This window comes from Amphiura filiformis, chromosome 1, assembly GCF_039555335.1.
Source record: "Amphiura filiformis chromosome 1, Afil_fr2py, whole genome shotgun sequence".
In the NCBI taxonomy this organism is placed as follows: domain Eukaryota; kingdom Metazoa; phylum Echinodermata; class Ophiuroidea; order Amphilepidida; family Amphiuridae; genus Amphiura; species Amphiura filiformis.
The window spans coordinates 49,274,248-49,293,632 of NC_092628.1; the positions used below are offsets into that span (position 1 = coordinate 49,274,248).

The 19,385-nt window shown below is 37.2% G+C and overlaps 2 protein-coding genes across 2 annotated transcripts in view; both read left to right on the forward strand.

The window, feature by feature from the left end:
• Nucleotides 1-3,637, forward strand: part of LOC140148254 (HEAT repeat-containing protein 1-like) — a 63,138-nt gene extending 59,501 nt beyond the window's left edge. The window contains exons 43-45 of the mRNA XM_072170151.1: nucleotides 995-1,153; nucleotides 1,953-2,061; nucleotides 3,062-3,637. Coding sequence (XP_072026252.1) covers nucleotides 995-1,153; nucleotides 1,953-2,061; nucleotides 3,062-3,150 — 357 coding nt within the window. The 3' untranslated portion in view covers nucleotides 3,151-3,637. The remainder of the gene's footprint in view (nucleotides 1-994; nucleotides 1,154-1,952; nucleotides 2,062-3,061) is intronic.
• Nucleotides 3,638-16,650: 13,013 nt separating this feature from the next.
• On the forward strand, nucleotides 16,651-18,854 carry LOC140148263 (uncharacterized). The gene has a single exon (XM_072170161.1). It carries the CDS (start codon nucleotides 16,901-16,903, stop codon nucleotides 18,668-18,670), a length of 1,770 nt encoding a protein of 589 aa, XP_072026262.1. The 5' UTR covers nucleotides 16,651-16,900; the 3' UTR covers nucleotides 18,671-18,854.
• The last annotated feature ends 531 nt before the right edge of the window (nucleotides 18,855-19,385 follow it).

Here is a 19,385-nt window from a genome sequence, read left to right on the forward strand (position 1 = left end):
GTGATTGTGGGCGAGTGTGTGTGAGCATTTTATTTCAAATCTTTACAGGGGCCGAGTGTGAAATACTATGATACCTAATTGTAGAGAAATTATGTACAAATTTTAAATATTGCACTGGTATGATGCATATCGCAACATATCTTGTATTTTGGGCTAACCATATATCATTTGGAGAATCCAGGGACATTTTCAGTGCCACTGAAACACAAAAAGGCACTTACAATGTTAATGCATTTTGGTAAATATATGAAAAAAAATAATTTTGCTGTGTATGACAAAATTTTGAGACACTTGGAACTGAAGTTTTGTAATATTTTAGATTGCTTCTTTGATAATTTATGTGAAAAACATTACTTTTCTTGGAATTGACAAAATGGCTCTTGAGCTAAGTGAAGTCACATTCAGTGCAATTGCCTTATTGTTGTTTGAGATTTGATGTCAGTAGATTAACCATTGTCATGCGCATATTTTTTTTTGGGGGCCTTTGAGTATGAGCCCCTGGGTAAAAACAGGGGCGGCCAAACGAAGGGGTGGTGGAAGAAAAAGGGGCGGCGGAAGAAGAAGGGGCGGCGGAAGAAGAAGGGGCGGCAAAAAGAATTAGTAAATTAAAACGGACGGACAAAATTTCAACGACCGAAAAAAAAAATTGGAAAAAAATTGGGTCAACCTTTTCGGGCTGTTGAGGAAGGGCAGCAAAATTGAATTTTCTTCAGCCCCCCGGGTAGAAGCGGCCATGGTACGCCACTGATTGTTATATATTATTAGTAAAAATTTAAAATAGAGGTTACCTTGGATGCAAGCTGCTAAAAAGAGGTTGTCCCAGACAGAGTCAAAGTCTAACCCTCTTGTTGAATGGTGTTTCATTCAGGATAGTGTTATGTAATGTAAACTTATAAAGCACATAACTCCACCTAAAAGATGCTCAAAGTGCTTAAAACATCCTTCTTTCAAGATCAAGGAAGATGCTTTATACATGTATATCTTTCACTTTCAGATTGAGAACACACAGGGTGGTGAGTCTGCCTGCCAAGAGCGCATTACTGATCACCTGAGACCGTGTGTTGCTCAGCTCTTGGTTGCCGCAAAGGATTCATCGTCATGGCAACCACTCAACTATCAGGTGCTATTGAAGACCAGACATAGCTCAGCCAAGGTATGTTATATGTGTGTTATTCTTAAATGTTGTATTAGAATTCAATACAGGAAAGCCAAGGACATTTTTAAAAAACGTTCAAGATTCCCTTCTTTTAAGATTAAGGAAGTGTTTTATATACATAATATTTTTTTTCAGGTTGAGAACACGAATGGTAACTTTTCTGCCTGTTAAGAACATTTTACTGATCACCCGAGTTGGCTCTGTTGGTAGACATCAGACTAGTAAACAGGCCTTGCCGTTTGAGGCGAGCGATTGCTCTCGCTCGCCACCGCTCGCCCAAACTCAATTTTTAGCGAGCGATTTTCCACTCGCCAAAGACACTTAATATCACTTGCTGCAAATCGCCCAAAATTGAATTCAATATCAATTTACATGCAAGTTTCAGCACTTCAGTGTATCCTGAATCCGATCTACCATAATAAGGTGGCCTTAACCCCTGGATACGAAAGAAAGGTTGTGAAGCTTTGTGAACAGTGTGTAATATTGTTTCATATAGTATATATGAATGATTTTTCAGACCTAGCGAGTGATTCGATTGAAATGTAGAGAGTGATCCGACCACTCGCCTAGCATCATGCTAGCGAGTGATTGACCACTCGCCTTGAAAATCTAGACGGCAAGGCCTGGTAAAGCAATTGTACTGGGTTACAATTCTTGGTAGTCGCTAGTCTCTATTTGTTTGGTAGTCAGTATTTATGAAAATGATGTTTTCACATTTTGGAAAAATTAATTCAGGAATAAACCTGTTGATATTTGTGCCAACAATCTGATTGCTTGATTGATTTGTTTTTTCCAGGTGAGATTTGGTGCATTGACAGTTTTACAAGAACTTCATATCAGACTGTCAGAAGATTATCTCTCTCTTCTACCAGAGACTATTCCATTCATGGCAGAACTTATGGAAGGTAGGTACTAATATCAACATGTATATACACCCCAATACACACACCCCTACTTGCCTTACTAATATTATTACAAAATCTTTACAAGTCCAAATGTCCTTGGTGTGTCAGTGTCTTATGTCATGTGCTCATAAAGTCAGTAAAACCGAACAAGTGTTAAAACGGCTAACGCTGCGAGGACGTAAGCTAATAGAGGGGGTAGTAGGGTATAAGACCTTGTTTTTCGCCGTTTAATAAGGTTTCCGTAGCGAGGACGGGCATTTAGGGCCTCGTTAAGCACAAGGTCCTTGGTATGTTATGTTGGAATCCTCGGAAATAATGCAGCACCAATGCACCCCAATACACACACCCCAACACACACACACATTACACCTGCAAAAAGTACATGCATCCGTGCATCTACAAACCAACACATACACCCACTTTTTTCGCACACCTACCCCTCCACACCTACCCAGGCCACACAATATACTATTTCCTTCACATTATGAAAGGTATGTGCTCACTTGCATTATAAACACATATGATTTGAACAAAACATAACTGGAACAGTTTCATTGACTTTTAGACCATATTTTAAACAAAGAGATTCCGAAAAGAATAGATATCGTACAACTATTTAAACTGATATAGCACTTGAAATTTAAAAAAATTATATGTGACATTTGAGTGCAAAATTGAAATTGCAATCATTGCTGTGATTCTTTGCTGAAAAAAAGAAAAGACATTTGAATACTTCAATATTTTATTTATAATAATTATTTGCAAAGTCGATGCAACCAGATTATGTAAATGAGGGCAAAGAGCACATAGTAATTAAGCAAGGATGTAACAAAAATAAAAGGATAAGGAAAGAAGCTAACAATTTAGATCCGAATTGTATCAAACTTATCCAGTAATATTTCTTCAAAGGCATTTGCATTAATATATGCCAATCTGTTTCTGTAGTGCTCTCCACTTCACAAGTTAATTAAGCTTTTTCATTATCTTTCTCTCACTTTAGATGAATCTGTAGAAGTTGAAGAGAAATGTCAACAAGTTGTGAGTGAATTGGAAAAGACACTAGGTGAACCATTGCAGAAGTACTTCTAGGTGCACCAACATCTGATTGTAAACACCCCGCCAGTCATGTCACTTACTTGTCAGACTTCCACTTCCAACGATGGATTGATAAAGGAAGTACCTTCAACATCTTGTGTAGCCAGGACTCTTTTTTTTTTTTTTTTTGGTGGAGGGAGGCAGAATTTGACAAAAATTGTCAAAATGGGCTAAAAGTACAAAAAAGGCCTAAAATTTAAAAATGTCAGGGTAGTCAGCAACATGCAAGGGGACAGGACTTCTCACATGGGGAAGCTACCCCCTTGCATTATTTATGATTAAAAACGAGGTGTGATTATCAAATTGATATAATTCCAAAACATAGGTGTAAATGTTTAAAATTGAAAAAAAAAAAATTATGTGGTAGCTACTTTATCATGAAATAATGTACACTATCCTGTTATGTTTCATGTGGCATTAAGGGATCTGGAATGAGCGTTTTAAGCGTTTCGACAGTGTTTTTTGTGGGACACAAGAGCACATCAGACATATCGAATTGCATTCTGAATACGAAGAATGTCTTCCTGATATCAAATAATTTTCATTTTTTGAACTTCACGATATAATACAAATTTTATGACAAATTATTAAAATTTGATATTTTTCACATTTTTGATATATAACAGTCCTCGAAGTAAATTTTATAAATCTAATGATATATTCTTAAAGTGTATGTAAATTGCAGATTTTGGGCAGATGTGAAAATGATTTTAGTGGCAAACAATTTGAGTCTGGTGTTAAACTGGGAGTGAAATCAAACAGAAGTCTTTACAGTCATGTAATGGTATTTGGTATAACCATACCATAGAATTTCATCCTCAAGCATTACGCCTCTAGATAAGGGATTTTTGACAAAAGAGACAAAAGGCAGATACCCTCCACAAAAACATTATTTGGAGTTTGATCAACTATATTACTGATACAGGTGGCTATGCTAACATGTATTATTGTAAGACCAATCTATTGTAATGTTTTTTGGGAGGGAATATTTAGAGGCAATATTTTTCTTGATGTAATTCTACAGTACAGTGTGGGCCAAAAACAACTTTACCCAATTTCAGCGGGTGGTTGCTCGAAACCAATAAAATCAGGTCTGAGGTTACAATTGCTTTGCGCATATTTGAAGAGAATTGTGTTTATCTTTGCTGCGTGAAAGCTGCATATCATGACGAAATATCATAGCTTGACATTTAAATTGTTCATGTTTGATTTATTTGATTGTGTTATATAAAATTGCTGAACAAATTTGTGTGTATACTGAGTGGTTCTCGTTCTTTATCGAACTCGCCATTGCATGTGATGCGACGCGACAGCTAGTAGGCCTTCGCATGGACAAGGTTAATTTTAACTCTTTGATTTAAAACTAGCGTCACATTTTTAATTTAACATATTTTTGGATAGTTTTTTTCACCAAATACTCTAATGAAGATGTTCTTTACGAATATGTGAAAACAATTTGCAGCAGACTTTTTAATTTTGAGATATGAACCTTTTAAATTGGGTGAAGTTGTTTTTGGCCCACACTGTATTTTGACAAAAGCTGCAGACAAAGTAGTACTGAAAAGTGGTAATTTTCGCATGTGTAATTGTTCGTGCTTTGCCGATTTTGAACTACATTGCTTGTTTTTAATTTTGTGATTTTGAGTTTTTACAGTTTTCTTATATAGACCTATACATTAAAAGAAAATATTTGTGTGTTTTTATTTTCGCATTAGCTGTGTTGTACGTGAAAAGCGTGAAAATTAATGTACCGTGAAAATTTCCACTTTTACAGTATGATGGTGTAGCACTGTCTGATCCATTGTGGGGTTGTCGATCAAGGTCCAAAAAGTTAGCTAAAGATCTTTCTAGTGCATTTTATGGTATTATTTTATCAAAATTGTCTTCCCTTTTTCCTGAATTATCTTGTGAATTTCCTCAATTGCTGTCTATATAGACATATCCATAAGGTATAATATTTTCCCTAAGAAACATGCATATAGGGAAAAATTAGGTATTTTTCCCTCTAAAATTATGTTTTAGGAATGTATTGGATCCACTAATTACTGGGACATGTGGGATGGATCATGCTGAAGAAAAGTAGTATTATTATATCTCAATAATAGGTAACTATTACTTCATTTTTGCTGCAGTAATGAAATATTTCTGTACTGAATTATTAAATAAAAATATACTATAGAAAGTAAGCTTTCTATACAGTATCTCATTTTGAAGTGCTACTGCTTTTACATTTTTACATTACATATATAACATTGGCCGCATCACAAACTGCTGTATCTCAAAAGGCTGCCTTTTGTGATTTGATATTATTGTCAGTCATCTAATATTAATGAGATTCACTCACTGAGTTTTGTATGGGTAAACCAGGCTCACTAATTAGGCCTAAAAATGATTGCTTGATCGTGTAAGTCAAGAATCTTAAATTATCAAGGTTGTTCGGTCTTTTGCATGTGTGTTCTAGTTGTTTATTTTGCTAGATAAACGTCATAAAGAGCACACAGCTCTATATCTTAATTGCCTTTTGATTTGTCATGGATCAAAGATCAAGTCCCATTAGCTTGAGACAAAGTAAGCTACACTGCCAAGGAAAAATAAAAGTAGGACATCAGTAATTGACAATTTTTTGTGTGGGAAGAAAACAGAAACTACTAAATTGTTTACAAATACACAAAAACTGCTTCTACAAATTAAATGCATATTAATTAGCTAATTTGCATGTTTAATTCGCAAAATTTGACGAACTAAAAAAATGTTGCTCCAATATACAATATCTATATCAAGACACTTAAGGTGTAAAATAAAAACTCATGCAAAGATTTAGATCTTGTTAACATCAGAGGTGTATGGGGTATACCACCTGGGTTTTTGTAATGTATATACCAAATTTGACCAAACATTTTTTATAAATATTGCAGATCAATTTGATTGTAGGACAATGCTCTAGGAAATAATCTAATGACAACATGCAAAGTTTGAGACCTATATATAGGGGAATACTTTTGGAGCTGCTATTTTTCTTAGGTCGAAATTTGGTAAAAATGAAACCCGTAAAAAACGTGTTTGAAAAGAGAAAAACAAAGAAAATAATAAAGACATGTTGTTTTCAATGCTTTTTTCATCCATCTTGCACAAATGTTTTTAAAAATAATAGTAGTAATACAAAATACAATAGCAAAAAAACTATTTTTCTGCATTTTGTAATACCTTTTTTTTGTCATTTTGGAACGTCATTATTTTGCTACCAACCGCAACGTGACCGCCTTTCATTCATATTATTGGCCTTAACTCAAGACCCGTAAGACCTACGGGAAATATGAATGTTTACGGGAATTCTACGGTTGACCAATTCACAATGGATTTCACCTTCTAGAGGGCATACTAACTTACTTTCGACTGGTGTGACATGCGGTTGCCGTTCCCGTATCACGTTTCACGTACATTTCGCAATCTCTCTGTTAAATTTAAAGTGTCAAGAAATATAAAAACAGCTGCTAAAAAACAGCAATCAATTGAAGCTTTTTTTTTACACGGAGCATCAACATACATCCATTTTCTTCGGTAATTTTGACACATTTTAATCATCGGCGCTCAATACAATCAGATTAGTGACAAACTTTGAGAAGCTTACACAACGAATTTATTTATTATATCCTTATATAAGAATAGTCAGCTCATTATAAATAATATCTTTGGTTTATCAGTTATCTTTAAAGTGTATTCCCGAATGAGAAACTTACAAGTATAGGTTACAAATGTCAACAGGTAGCCATCATTTTAACGGCTCTATTATTGACTTAACGATAGGATGCGTGAGAAGGAATTGGAAATACGGAACTCAAGTGCCGCATTTCCCAAGCATCAGCTGCAAGTCCGGTTGCTATGTATTAGGCCTTTAATGTCTGGGCCAATTTCTCAAACTCGAGTATTGTTGGCTCTCTCAGGATCGGGGTTTATCGGACAGATGATAGATTATACTATGGTTAGAGCCCCCTGGAGCGATTGCCGAATAGGATGCAACTCTACTAGTCTTATTACAAGACTGCCCTACCCCAACCCTAAACCCTAACCCTGACTCTAATCGTACAGGACACCCTAATTGGTTATTCCCAAAAGTATTGTTAAATTGCAACTTTTTGCGTGTAATCGTCCTGGCAGATCAGCAGGAACACTTAACATTTTACGTATAGGCTAGACTTTTGTCTTTGATTTAAAAAAACGACGCAACCAGGGCCGGGCGGCGCGATGTATAATATGATTACCTCAGTTTGAAGTTTACACCATTACAGGGCACATGATTTACTGTCAATTTTGTTATTTTACAAATTATGTTAGTAATAAATGTCAGGAACGTTTTCTATCTATTTAAAATCGACATAATGAGGTCACAAAATGAAAGCAAACCACTTACTTTCTTGACTTTCCTGTATGCAGAGCTTGATGGGAGATTATTTGTAATGGTAATGACCCCGGTAATGACGATAAGTTCAATAATAGCCCTGTTTTCCAGACACAGCAAATGTGTGTTATCACGCATTAATAGGCCTACGTTATAAAATCCGGGGTTAAAGAAATTTATTTTAAAATATCTTATGACTAACATAGAAGTATGAACCTTACTTTAACCTACAACCATATCACGCAACCCAGAGAAATCAACAGAGAATAACAACCATTTCACGCAGGTGAGAAATCGACTTTTACCGTTAGTGCCACCAGGGACACAACTCTTTATTTGTCGTATTAAGGAACTAAAATTATTTATTTTTTTAATCTATTTAAAGACAACCGAATTGTTTTTCACCTTAATAATAACGACGATCCCTTATTCTTGCTTCGAAACGATAATGAAAGTCTCTCCCATCGTCTAGCCTGAATTTGAGAAACTGGACACCGAATCAAACAACCCGAAATGATAGTTTACATAATACGCTGTACAGCCACTGGACAACATAATTAGCTATAGCCTGTCTCTGCGACTCATCATAACCATAATACAGTCGACCCTTTTGAATCATGCAAGGGATCCTACGAAGGAATAATGGGAACTTTCCGACTCCATCCTGAAGCTGAACTGGATTCGCACCCTAGTCGTCGTCCAAGTTTAACACTGGTTCATGCTGCGAAATCAAGTGCAGATAAAGAACGGTTGCTTCGTCGACGAAGAACAATTGACTGGGATGGAGAATCAAGCCACGACAGCCCGGAGACAGTCGTAAGAGCAGACACCAGTGACGTTTCTGACAAACGGCTGATAAACCGACATTACTCGGTACTGGAGTCGAGCCCAGGACGCTCATCGGCGACTCAAATTCGATTAAACTCAAGCATTACAACAAACGAACGTCTTGATGAAAGTGGAAACATGAACCAGGAATCGAACACAGATCGTTCTATGGCTTTAGTTCGAGCAAAAACAAGCAGTGTGGCACTAAGACGCCCTAGTCGTCGCCTGAAGGACATTGGCTTTGAAGGCAGTAAGGAAAAATCAGACATGGACAATCATATTGCCGATTTTCTTGCCAGAAACAACGTAAACAGACGACGACATTCACTACCTCCGTTAGTGTATGATGGGGCAAAGTTACGCCATGGAAGACCAGTCACAGCAACTGGGGAGAAGCGGGAAACCAATTCTATTCCAGACAGAGTTGGTTCTGAATATTCTCTTTCATCTCCACCAATGCCAACGGCTTACAATAACCCAGCAATGCGGTCTGGAAGATCTATGTCCATTGATATTCAGAAAACGACTTTTAGTAACCAATTCGGTCGTCGGCTATCTCGTCCGACAATTTTGAATCATCGCAATGGAACAACTGAGACAAGTTTTCATATGCCACATTCGCCAAGAACACCCCCGTCGAATATTTATCAGCGTGATCGACGTCGGTCCCTCACGGATCCTGAAGTAATTATACGGCGAAGACAAAGCGAACATGACGTCTTTTCGGATCCGTCTTACAATCCAATTTTGTCCCGACAACTCGGTGGCAGCGGGGGTGAAAACATTAAACCTCCTAGAAGACTTTCTCGGGATATCACAGGAGCGTGTCTCGCTCCACATTGCATCCATTGTCGGCCGGGTAAGACAAGACTGAGTGATTTGTCAGGAGTATCGGATCCACTGGAGGAAGCGGTCGAATATGAAGCCTCGTCGAATTTGGAAAGTGAATTTCGACAGTTGAAACATTGTCGCTACTTACGAGTACCTCATAACAGCCCTGACAAGAGTGACAACGTTTGACATTTTGATGTAGTTCTCTGTCTTTTTAAAGCCATAATATACTTTTTTTTATACATAATTTTGTTATTCTTTGCCAAGAACTGATAATTAGGCCTATTATTAACAACTGTCAGGATACTTTTCTGGCCAAAATAATGAGGAATGAAAGAAACCCTTTTAATAAGACATTGATTTTTCTGTTGACCAGTTGACTATTATAGGTTTAAGTTGGAACACGTTAAGAAAATACTCAGGTTAAGAAAATAACCAATTTCATTTTAAAAGATCGAACATTATGGCTTAAGGGGGTACTACACCCCTGTGGTAAATTTGTGACTATTTTTTCATTTTTCTCAAAAAAATAATAACACACTGGTAACAAAGGTTATGTATATTATTGGGGCAAGGAATCCAATTACTACACTGAAATTTCAGTGATTCAAGACAAGCGGTTCAGTATATATGATAGGAAACGAGGTACATCCTAGCGGTACCTTATTTCTTATCATAACTAACAAACCGCTTGTCTTGGGTCACTGAAATTCCAGTGTGATTGGATTTCTTACCCCTATAATTGTTACCACTGTGTTATTAGTTTTGGAGAAAAATAATTTTATTGAGGGGTGTAGTACCCCCTTAATACTATACGCCTAGATCTTCAAAGCGGGGAGTATAACATTGACTTCGGTGCTCTGATAATTCTCAAATCTCTTGGTGAATTGGGTAAAGACCAACAGAGAGTTTCTGATTTCCTGACCGTTTCAAACGCCCATGTGTAATCTATTCAAAATCACCCTCATGTAACAGGATTTTGAATTGATCCACAGGCGTTTGAAACGTACGTTTGTAAATCGCAAGCTCTCTAATATATTGCGCCAAGAAAGTATCCTTACACTTGGAAAAATAATCACAATTTCAAAACTGAACCATATTGGGGTAAATTGGTTTTTGCCATAGATGCACTATATAATCCTGCACATGATGACACCACATTGAATCCAATGTGTAAAGTTACAAGCAATTGAATAGTTTTAAAAGTGGCAAATTGGTCTATACAAGGCGCAAAAAGATTCCAACAAGCGCAACAAAGAGACTACACAGTTTCTTCAATAAAACTTTATTTAAAGCAGTATTTATTTCAGTTTTTACTTCTCTGTACTTTTCATAACTTGCATATTATTTGTCAGCTCTTTTGTTTCAGTTTTCTTTTGTTCCTTTTGTTTTAAATTAAAGGCACACACAAATTAGCCATTTACTACTCTCAAACCAAATGTCTGAGTTTTGAATAGGCCAGTGTGTCACTTTTAAAACTGGACCTTCATCTAATCAAATGCTTGTAACTTTGCTTTTTGAAATCACATTGGATTCAATGGGGTGTCAAAATGTGCCGGATTAGATAGTGCATCTATTAAAAAAACAAATTTACCCCAATATGGTTCAGTTTTGAAATTGTAATTATTTTTCCAAGTGTAAGGATACTTTCTTGGAGCAGTATATATTGTAAAACGCGCAGAGTGTCCATTGATTTGTATGTGAAATCTCCCTGCATAATAAAAATATAGGTTGCGATTTGCATCTTTGGCACCAACGTCCACGTACGTACGCACGTCGTTGAAATTATCGTTTTGTACATCATGACGAGGTAATGTGATTATGACGTTACCCACGAAAAAGTACAATTTTGACAATAACGTAATAATGCACGTCATTATAAAAAATTATACCGAAATACTTAGAGCTTTTTTTTTTTTGCAACAATATTCGGGAAGCACTGAAATACGTGTACATTATTGGTTTTAAGGGGGTACTACACCCCTGTGGTAAATTTGTGACTATTTTTGCATTTTTCTCAAAAATAATAACACACTGGTAACAAAAGTTATGTATATTATTGGGGCAAGGAATCCAATTACAATTATTACACTGAAATTTCAGTGACTCAAGACAAGCGGTTCAGTATATATATGATAGGAAATGAGGTACATCCTAGCGGTACCTCATTTCTTATCATAAATAACGAACCGCTTGTCTTGGGTCACTGAAATTCCATTGTAGTAACTGGATTCCTTGCCCCTATAATATACATAACTTTTGTTACCAGTGTATTATTAGTTTTGAGAAAATGCAAAATAGACACACATTTATCGAGGGGTGTAGTACCCCCTTAAGCGATATGTTTGCTCAGGTTAGTGAAAACGCATGCTCTAAAGTAAGCATTGCCCGGGGAATAGACCGTTAAAAATGGGACAGTCCTCTCATGTCACCATTAGACCTAATATGTACGACTGCACAAGCGTTGGTTTAGATCATTCTCCTTAAATCTATAAATTATGTTTAGGTCAGGGGTTTAGCAGCCTAGAGCAGTATGTATAGACCACTTGACATCACTGTTTATCAACAAAGGCGAGGGACTCGTCTATCGATATGCTTCAACGAGCCGCTACACTGTTCAATGACGTTCTTGTACTATATGAAATGTGGCGGGCGATTTAAAATGCATGTGCCCTTAGCAAACTACGATGCGTACGCACACTGCAGGGCAAAGAACAATGGAAATTGCCATAATGCGCGCGCATACTGCCGGGCAATGACGTCACATGCCAAGTGGTCTATAGACCTTTACGTTCGAATGTCTGAAAAAACAGCAGTTAACGGCAAGGCGTAGGCCTATCGCAACCATATGCGTAGATATCCCGGGGGATGGGGGGATTTATCTCCCCCAATATTTTGTCAGGGGGATGGTCACAATCACCCCCCCCCAATGTTGACGCCTATATGTGGGTTTCTGACCAAATTAACCTCATATTTTGCTATTTTAGCCCCAAAAGTGCACATTTGTTCCCGCTTCGCGTGAATTTATTCCATTTTTGCACCATATTTCAACAGTTTAGCTTCAAAATGCCAAGATTTTTACGCGCATATTGAACAAATTTAACACTTTTGTAGCAATTTTAGCTTCAAAATGGCAAGTTTTTGCTGTTGCAAGTTTTAGCGTTCTCACACATAATGACCCCTTTGCTAGGAGCCGCCAATCTGATCATACATTTGCAAGCCAACGAAGGCTGATAAAACCTGTTCTTACCGATCACAATAATTAACAGGATAACAGCTTTCCTTATTGACCAATTGATAAGAAATGTAAAACTGATACATAGTAAAGAGGACTCTACTAGGAAAGCAATCATAGTCCGGTAGATAACACATAATTCCTACTTAAAAATCATTGTGTTTTTTTGACACAGTTATCATAATTTTGACGTTGAAAATAATCAAATTTAATGCTAAAGCGCGTTTTCCATCCCCGGCTCCTCTCGCAAAAGTAAATACTATTGTAAATGCCTCTGTCCCTGGAGATTTTGTCACTAACAACATTATTTTGTCGCATGGTCCCGTTTTTGCTCTTCCCTTTATAGGATTTTTTTTTATAGGCAATAAATATTATTTAAACTTGAATACGGTGCAAGTAGGCAAGGATACATACTGTAAGCCTACGATACTCATGATGCAATGACAGAACTTTAACAATACAGCGCTAAAATAACAGTTTTCTATACTTCACACGATTAAAGCACATTTCTCGTTATATTAACTACACCTACCTGGGAATGAAATTAAAATATTTAATTCGGTTCAAGGGGAAAATCGCAAACAATACATTTTTGCCTGTTTTCTTAGAATTCGCGAACAGGCTATAATTATACATTTCAAACTACGCATACAGAGGCAAAAATATTGCTGCTAATTGAAAAAAAAAGCCAGCGGGTGTCCCAGGTCCATCGAGCCAAAAAGGAGACAAAATGTCCGAATCGTCACATGATTGTCTCGCTACCACTGACCACCCTCCCCTTGATTTTTTATGGATAAAATAGGGACAGCAAAGTGTAAAATGTCATTAAAATGATGAAAACGGGACGAAAAATTGACAACCATACGAGGACGTACCGCAAACATAGCATTTTCGGCCTTTTGGTATATCAATGACACCTTTTCGCCAGCCCATAGGGCTGGTACCTAATTCTGAGATGGGGTTTGTGTACACTAAAGATTAGCTAAGATTATAGCCTTCTTCTATTGGTATGAATTATTTTTTTTACTTCTCGTGGTGGAAATGTTTTTGATGTCTGCTAATTCGATTTGCAAGGAAAAGAAAGTATGTTTTGCCGTTTCAACGAACGAAAACGATTGAGTATTGCCAAAGTTATGTTTGAATTAATTATGACTTAAAAAGTTATCATAGGTTAGGCCTACACATATAAACATAAACTTGTTCAGCAATCAGCATATCAAAAAAATGACATGGTCAAAGCGGGAGAATGATCACGAGGTCATATCAGTGGACTACTGAGCATAGCATGATGTTTGGTTGCCTGTGAGTGCATAATTGATATGTTGATAACAGATCTAATAATGTTGTAGAATCAAAATCTTCATTATATAGACCACATTGAAGTCAAAGTAATTATCTATCCTATCCTGTATCGTTTTATGGATAAAATTGACTCAAAATGTTATTGATGATATTACTGCTATCTTTAACATCAGTTTTGTCTTTTCAACGGGAAAATCCGATTGAAAATAAAGTTTTTAGGGCTAGCTATAATATTGAACAATATATCCCATATTTTGACATGCACTTATAGAAAATAAATAAATTATTGTCTTACTTTATAAATTATAAATACTGTAAAATGACACATAACTAAAGTGAGGCCAATTTCTATCTTTTTATTTGATTCATAAAATTACATTCAACAAAATGATTGAAGACTGAGAAAACACACAATGCAGACTATTACAGAATGGAGTAGGTAAGATGCCATGTCCATAGCTTTGCAGGAGTTTCGGACTAACAATCAACACATTCAAAAAATACAGTTTAAAAGTGAAGATTGTAGTGAATGATCAGTCCTTTATCATGTGCTTGCCACTATCTACTTTATAGTAAACTATACATTGCGAAATAATATAAAATTATTTTAAAATAAAATGTGCATGTAAGTTGAGTTAACATAGCGAATTAACTAACAGCGTAATAACACCTGTGTTCTCTACATTAACACTAGTGTTCTCTAAATAAGTTGAACACGTGTCATGTGTTAAAAAACTGTTACATTAATGAACGCGTTCCATGTGTTCTGGCCAATTTACAGTGTAGATATTTGACACATTGTGCTATCATGGACCTGTACCTTACATTGGGTATATATATAACAAAATGAAAAAAGAGGGTACAACATTTTGAAAAAGAAGGATCATCGGGTAAAGTTTGAAAAAAACCCTTAAATGAGCACAATTCTTTTTTTTTTTGTTCTTCCCCCTAAAAAGACACGCCCTTTTGAAAACTTCCGAGGAGCTCCGCAGCTCCGAGGGGGCTCCTCGGGTTGGCCAATAATAGTTGTAATCTTATATTTGCCGTACAAATTTGGTGAGTGAGTCGGCCCCTTTCAAAAACCTGATTTAGTTTTTCCAAATTTGGGCCAAAGAGCTACAATTTCCAGAGTTTGAGGCTCAATGAACTGGAGCATTATGTAGGTCTTAAGGAACTGATGCCGGAGAGCCTAAAAAGGGACCCTTGATCGCCGCACATACTTTTACAGGTATTAGGCTGCGATCACATAGAAGTATACTATTCGGGTATACGGTGCACGTTTTGCAGGTGCACGCGTATAGCTTAAATCGAGCAATGCAATTTCATAGTACCGGGTCACATAAGGCTACGATCGCATAGAAGCATACTATTCGGGTATACGATGCACGTTTTGCAGATGCACGCGTATAGCTTAAATTGAGCAAGGTAATTTCATAGTACCGGGTCACATAAGAGCTATTCGAAAAGGCCATATACCTGCGTATAGTATAGTATAGTGGGAATCGTGCGTGTTCGATTTTAGTGCAGCGTATACCGTCCTAATTTTAAAAACCTAAACCATATGTGGGTAAATTAATTTTTTTAATAGCTGCACTATCTAATTCTGCACATTATGACACCTCATTGAATGCAATGTGACCTCAAGAAGTAAAGTTACAAGCATTTGATAAGACGAAGAAAATGGGTAAACTGACATACTCGCTATTCGCATACGAAATACGCTCATTCGATCAGACTGAGTTCACATAGTACACTCCTATATGAACTCAGCCTGATCGAATGAGCGTATTTCGTATTGTGAATACCGTATACCGTATACTTCTATGTGAACTCAGCCTTATGGTCTCAGTTCCCGGGTATATGCAACAATAATTACAATTTTAAACCGACTTTTTAACTTTGAGAATTGAACTTCGAAATTGAGTTGTTTTTGGACCGCCCTGTATCTAAACTAAAGATCAGATAAACATGGTAAACATGGTAAACCCGCATATAAAATGACGCATTGCAATAATTGAATTAAGAAAACACTATTGTGTCAGTCTATTATGCCATGCATTAACTATTGTAACGGCAGCCCAAAATTCTCAGACTCGTGCTTTCAAGTGAATTAGGCCTATGTCACTTTTCCAGATCATCGATCCGTGCGTCAATATTGCCTGTACAAAAATACTAGCAAGTTACACCTACATAACACCCCACATAACACCCAAATGTGCCTGCTCAAATCGATTCCTTCCGAAGTCTTCATGGTCTTGACACAATTAAGGTGACCATGTTTCTTTTGTGAAAATTTATTGTTGTTGCCATTTTGGTAAGTTTTGAATCATGATTGTCATAGAAAACAAGTATCCTTCTTAGGCATGATGTGCTACTGGGAACAAAGAAATAACAGTTTGTTTAAAAACAAAATCCGGAAGATCTTGATTTTGTATCCAAGCCAATTTTTTTGCGATTTCGTCTTCTTGACCATGTCTATTTGAACACATCACCTTAAAAGGAATATTGATTTTACTTTTAGACTTGCTGTTACCTGCGTCACGTGACTTCAGGTCTTATGAAGGCAAAGCGCCAATTATATCGATCCAGTGTTAACCTAATCGAAATTTCAATTATGTTACCTGCAGCGTCACTAAGATGTTTATTGTTAGACGCTAGTAATTGGCTGAAGTTGGTCACCCATATACTAGGAGTCGGAAATAATTCTGTTAACTTGAATAACTTCAGTTGTATCTTGTATGGCGACATTGCTAACCGACTTCATCAAACTTTGACTGCACTGATATTAATTACAACTGTATTCATTTTGCGGAGTGTATGAGAACTTCTGATTTGGATTCAAAACACATGAAACCAGCAAGATTGACTGATGTGCTGTTGAGCCTCTTCTGATTGACTGATTCTAAAATGTTTACAATATTTATACCGGTAAATATTTTACACACATGAAGCACTGGACTGGCTAAATGGGTGTTTATTAACTTTACGGTATTAGTTAGCACGGCGAGCCTTCTGTAACTGCAAGAATTTGATGAGATACTGCATGTGAAAATGCTTCATTCAAAACATCAACTTCGATTTCTATAACGCTTTGGAACTTAAAACATCAGCTAACATCCACTGGAACATAACAGGTGGGAGATACATAATGGATGTACCCAACTGCCTTACCGATCACTTACAGTAACTTTGAGACAATTGTAATGACTGAAGACACTACCTCAATTGTTCAGCAGTCAACATCTTTCGCCATGAGAGACTTCCCCAGCAAAAACCTTCCTCTTCCAGATATCAAAGGATCTGGTCTCAAATATCTCAGCAACCGGTCTTCGTCCTCCGACAATATGGAAACCGCTAATCCGATACCAATTCCAAATCTTGGATTCAAGTCATTGTCTTTAGAGGATGATTCACGCTCGACACCTGTTTTGGAACCGCCTAAATCTCCCCGTCTTCGTCGAATACGAGTTCCACGCCAGTCGTTATCTTTGGATGACTCAGAAACTTCAGATACTTCACCAAGATCAATTGGTAGATCCCTGTCCCCCAAACCACCAGCGATGAGACCATCATCGCCATCCATAAAAACACATTTATCAGTTGATAGCTTGTATGGAGAATCACCACCAAAGTCGGGCGCGACACTTATCCCTACGCCACCGCGTACGCCTAGGGATCGCTCAAGGTCTAGAAGCCCATGTCGTTATAACGTAAGCAGTAGGCCCGGTACGAACTCGACGGTAACTCGACAGGAAAGCGGTGATGAACTTGCTCCATGGGATTTTCCTAATTCACTTCGTTGCCATCCCGCGCCTGTTAGTCCCCAACCGCGCCGACGCGTCATTAAACAGCCATCAGTTGAAGTTGATCTCGTAGCATCACCTGATATCAAGGACCAAACTTCTTCAAAATCTTTACAATACAATGGCGTCAATGAAGCAAATCAAAACCCCACATTTAAAGACACTAAACATGAAAAAGTGCCACGTGTTTCAAAAAGTAGAAAAGAATCTACGGAATTGGACTGGTCAGACGCTTTTTCATTATCATCAGACACGTCTATATCAGATGACGAACATGTCTTGGACTTGGACACAACACCGTCTCTTCCAAATCATCGCCTATCCCTCCCCGAATCAAGTGACATTTTCCAGCAAGCTCTAGATGCCTTGCGAACACGTGGTTCTCGATCTTCTTCGTGCGCTTCCAGCAGAAGTGATCCTGGAGATCTGCATATTAGTCGAACGAACCTCGTCGTATCTCAGATGTCTGTGGTTGACGATACTAATGACATTTCCGAAGATCTTAACAATGACATTCCTGAACTATCTCGTGATCTTGAGACTCTCGTGGAAGATAAGGAGATCAATAAATTTGAGAAAATTAAAAGAATTCGTCAACACTGGGTTGAAGCTATTAACAGTGTACTTGAATATACCGAAGAGACGCGGAAAAGAAAAAAACCCGATCTAGCTTTTTCTCAAGGTATGACACCTGCGTTTAGTGACACCGCTTTGTTACTCTGCAGATCTAAATCAGCTCGTCGTAGAGTATCAAAGGAAGCTCCCCCAAAACGCCCAAAGATAAGCCTCAAAGCGGCTTATCATCTCACCAAGTTCATCACTGCCGCCTGCTCTTCAACTGACGTGCACGGAGGGAGTGGGAAAACACAGAATCTACTCTCGAAAGGAGTAACAAAACTACCAGAAATATGCAACAACGGGCGAATGATGCAGAGGCAACGACGTGACTCTATTCGGCTTGTGCGATATATGGTTGAAGAAGAGTCCTATTTGGGAGACGCGACGGAGATCGCCAGTTTTAAGGAGCTCAGAAACTGTCGGTATTTAAGGACTAGACCATCTCAAAATAAAAGACAGACGAACAGGAGGAGTAGCCTCAAGGGTTATAATGAAATTTGAAGTCACAACTTAGTTAAAATATTGAGTGTATAGTTTACATTTTTGTACAAATTATTAACTTTAAGGGTAGACGCGGTATTGTTGGTCGAAGCAGCCAAAATATCGATTTTCATTATCTAAATCAATATATTATTGAAAAATAGGCATAACACTTCGATGTTTTGCAAAAAAATCATTCTGCAAATCATATGTTTTGAAAAGTTGCTTGATTTATTGTTGTTATTGAGTTATGTACGTTTTACAAAAGTGTTGTTGTTTCAGCCCTCATTACAACATAACTCAAGAACCGCAGGACCTACAAAAGAATAATGTGATATTGCAATTTTTGCCAAAGCTCACTACCATTCGCAAGATGCTGCGAACTATCAAATCACAACAGTTTAAAATAGTTGGTAACCTTAAACGGATATAATCATGATAATGATCAATCCTGCATAATAATTTTATAGTATGGCTATTAATGATAGTGCGTTAACTGGTGTGATGCCAAAAATAAATGCTTACTTTGCAAGCATTTTAACACTTTTGACAAACGACGCATTAACAGTATCCGTATACAAAAGCAATATTTTACAGACACTAAATCTATAACTTACCAAATAAAGTTAAGGCCTAGGCCTAATCAATAGATGGAGAATTTAGTGCTGCGTATTTTGATACCTCATTCGGCACGATGCAATTTTGTTCCCTCAAGTTATCATGGTTATACCAATTT

Excerpts from the sequence above, each read along its gene's own strand:
- LOC140148263 (XM_072170161.1), top strand. The coding sequence starts at position 16,901 with ATGTACCCAACTGCCTTACCGATCACTTACAGTAACTTTGAGACAATT.